Below are 3,914 nucleotides of genomic sequence, written 5' to 3' on the forward strand. Positions count from 1 at the left end.
CTTTTATTGTTGGTGATGATACTTCTATTGCTAATAGCCGTTCTGATTGGCTATCTCAATGTAAATTGCAGTTTCTTGATTGCTAAAAGTAATCAACCATTTTCTTCATTGACTTATTGGCCCCTTGTACTTTTTTTTCTATTTATTTATTTATTATTTTACATGTCGATCCCAGTTCCCTCTCCCGCCTTTCCTCCCTCCCTCCTCCACTTGTACTTTTGAGACATCTATTCAAGTCTTCTGTTCATTTTAAGACTGGATTACTTGTGTGTTTTAATTTTTGAATTCTTTATGTATGTGAGATATTAATCCTTTGTCAAATGAATAGATGGCATAGACTCTCTCATTCTGCAGATTGTCTTTCTCTTTGTTGTTTATTCCTTGGCTGAGCAGAGGCCTTTTGACTTGACAGGATCCCATTTGTCAATTCTTGTTTTTATTTCCTTGGCTATTGATATCCTATCCAGGAAATGGCCATTTGTGCCAATATTTTGAAATATTTCCAGTAAGCTTTCTTCTAGTAGTTTTGAGTTTTATATTATAGCCTTTCATTCATTTTGAATTGATTCTTTTATAGGATGAGAGACAGGAACCCAGGTTTCCCTTCTCACGTGGTTCCTCACTTTCCCCAGTGGCATCTGTCGAAAAGTCTGTCTTTCCACCAAGGTCTGCTTTTTTGGCACTTTAGTTAAGAATCAATTGGCTGAAGATTCATGGATTTATTACTGGGTCATCTATTCTATTTCATAAGGCGATGTGTCTATTTTTGTACCAGTACTACAGTTTTTGTCTCATTGACTCTGTAGAGTATGTAACTTGAGATAAGTATTATTATACCTCCAATATTACTCTTTCTGCTTATATTTGTTTTGGTTATTTGGGGTCTTTTGTGTTCTTGAAGAATTGTACTGGTATTCTGGTAGAGATCTTATTAGATTTATGGCTTGTTCGTAGCAGTATTGCCATTTTAAATAATGTTGATTCCCCTAATCTGTGAATATGGATAGCTTTTCCATCTTCTAGTGTCTCTTCAATTTCATTCTTCAGTGTTTTATGATTTTCACTGTTGAGGTTTCCACATCCTTAGTTAGGCTTATTCCTATGTAGTTTGATTTCCATTTGGTTGATAGGAGTGTTCATTTTTCAGGGATTCATTATTGATATATAGAAAAGTTCCTGATGTTTGCATGTTTATTTTGCATGTTTTTCTGCTACCTTAAGAAGTTGTTTATCAGATCCAAAAGACCTTTGGTTATAGTACTTTTGGTTTTCCATGCATAGACTCATACCTTCAGCATGTGTAGGTAACTTGAATTTCCTCTTCCTTGTCTCTATGCTTTTTTCTCTTGTCTAATTTATCTGGTTAATATTTCTAATGCTATTTTGAATATGAGGGGTAAGAGTGGACACAAGTGTCTTGGTCCTGATCTTAGATGAAATGTTTTCAGTTTCCTCTGTTTAGTATAATATTAGTCATATATATTTTTCATATGGAACCTTTATTGTGTTGAAGATGCTATCCGTCTACACCAAATTTATTTAGGAATTTTCTCATAAAAAGATGCTGGATTATACCAAAGGCTTTTCCTGCAACTATTGAAAGGATCATGCAAATTTTCTTTGATTTATTTTGTTTATTGATTTGCATACAACAAGCTATCCTTGCATTCCTGGAATAAAAGCTTATTATGGTGTATGACCTATTAATGTGCTGTTGAATATGTTTTGCAATCATTTTATTAAGAATGTTGTATGTATATTAGGATGTTGTCCTCCCTTCCTTCCTTCCCTCCCTTCCTTCCTTCTTTCTTTCTGTTTGTTTGTGTGTGTGTGTGTGTGTGTGTCCGTGTCCTTATCAGGCTTAGTGGCATGACCTAATTAGGTTCATAGAATGAGTTTGAAAGCACTCCTTTCTTTCCTATTTTATGGATGAGTTTGAGGAACATTGTTAGTTTTTCTTTTATTTTTTTCCACTTTAATTTTACACCTTTATTATTTGATTATACTTACTTTTTTAAAAAAAGTAGAGAAAAGATGAAAAGTAAGAATTATCCGGCATCTCTTCACAAATACAGTTAATAGGATTATGTATATTCCCTTCTAGTCTTTTTTTGTATATTTGCATACCATTTAAAACAAAAAACCAGCATCATAAATGCTTATACCTTTTCCCCTTCATTTTATAGCATGAAGTGAACTTGATTCCCACTTGATTGATTACATCTAACTTTTTTTTTTTGAGATTACACGTGATTTTTCGAATGAATCTCCCATAACTTCCAAATGAGAAATTACTAGCGTACCAAAGTGCATCCAGTAATTTTCAGCCTCAGATGTATTGTATCAAATTGCCTTCCGGAAAGATAGCGCCAATATACAAAGCACACAGTCCCATTTGTTAGCAGTGTAGGGGGACAGATGTTCTCACCAGCCTTTGTTGTCAGTTAAATAGGAGAAATGATTGACAAGGTTTTGGGCTTATATTCCTGCAGGTACTGCTTTCCTTCCAGGTTCTGGAGGAGTTGGTATCTTGGTGGAGTGCACCATCTCTCTCTTAGCACATGCTCTTTCCAGGCAAAGGCATGAAGGCCACATAACTTTCCCATTTTTGTTTAAGCAAAAGTCCCCCAAAGACTAGAAGTAGAAGTCATAAGTCTCCTTGTGGCAGCCATGCTGTGTTAATGTCTTAGTGGTAAAACAGAACACTGGGCCATATTCTTCAGGTTTCGGAGCGTGTCTGACCATTCCATTGACCCTATTTGGGGTATGGTAGTAAGGAGCAAGCTTTTGGCTTTGTTGGCATTTTCTTTCATGGTCTTTAAAACCCCATCCACTGACACTGCTTCTTCATGTTCCTTCCAACAATCATAATCGGTTGCCATGGCAATGCTTGCACAGCAAATCCCAGCCTCCTTGGCAAGCACCACCTCTGGAACTGTAGTCATATTGATAACATCTGCACCCCAAGTACGGAATACAAAACTTTCTGCCTGAGAGCTGAAACGAGGCCCCTCAATTGTGACTATTGTCCCTTTGGAATGGCATCGAACACCAAGCTTCTTGGCTGTTTCTATGAGGACCTCTCTTGTCTTGGGGCAAAATGGTTCAGCAATTGGGATATGGCACACCCCTCTGGCGCTGCAGTGACTACCATCATAGAAGGTCTGAGGCCTTAGGGATGTCCTGTCAATGAACTGATCGATGATGATCATGTTACCAGGCTGGATCTCCTCTCTCAAAGACCAGAAAGCTGTGGTCACTAGGACATGTGTACAACCTTCTTCCTTCACAGCCCAGATGTTTGCCTGGTAGTTGACTTTGAAGGCATGATGGTATGCTGTCTCCCATGTCTTGCAAGAAGCACACAATCAACATTTTTTTTAATCTTCCCCAAAATTAAGGTGTCAGATGGCTTGCCAAATGGAGTATCTACATATTTCTCAGTTCTTCCTTCTAAAATTTCTGGATCATTCAAGCCTGTTCTACCAATTATTCCAATATTCACTGGCGCGCAGGCAGCACCCAAGGCCATGTCTGCACCGGGGAAGTCGTCTACGAGCGGGAGCGCTGGACCAGGAGGAGACTGTGGCTAGTTTTTCTTTTAAAAGCTGGTAAAATTCACTAACAAATCCATCCAGTCCTGGTCTTTTCTTTATTTTGAGAACTTTTATATCTGACTCAATATTATTACTTGTTATTGGTGTATTTAAGTTTCTTATATCTTATTGATTCATTTGCAACATTGGAATCAGCCCATTTATTATGGATTTTCTAATTTATTGTCATATTGTCTTCCAAAATACTCCCTAATGATCTTTGAATTTCAGTGGCATCTTCTATAATAATTCCATTTTCATCTGTAAATTTATTTGTCATTCTCATTTGTCTCTTCTCCTTTTGGGTATTAAGTCAAG

The 3,914-nt window shown here is 37.1% G+C and overlaps 1 protein-coding gene across 1 annotated transcript; it reads right to left on the reverse strand.

The window, feature by feature from the left end:
- Positions 1–2,647: 2,647 nt before the first annotated feature.
- Positions 2,648–3,548, reverse strand: LOC127229955 (S-methyl-5'-thioadenosine phosphorylase-like). The gene is given in 2 exon segments (XM_051195060.1): positions 2,648–3,322; positions 3,325–3,548. Coding segments are annotated over 2 exon segments (852 nt in total). The 5' UTR covers positions 3,533–3,548; the 3' UTR covers positions 2,648–2,678.
- Between the last annotated feature and the right edge of the window lie 366 nt (positions 3,549–3,914).

This window comes from Phodopus roborovskii, unplaced genomic scaffold (genome assembly GCF_943737965.1).
Source record: "Phodopus roborovskii unplaced genomic scaffold, PHOROB, whole genome shotgun sequence".
Classification (NCBI taxonomy): Eukaryota; Metazoa; Chordata; class Mammalia; order Rodentia; family Cricetidae; genus Phodopus; species Phodopus roborovskii.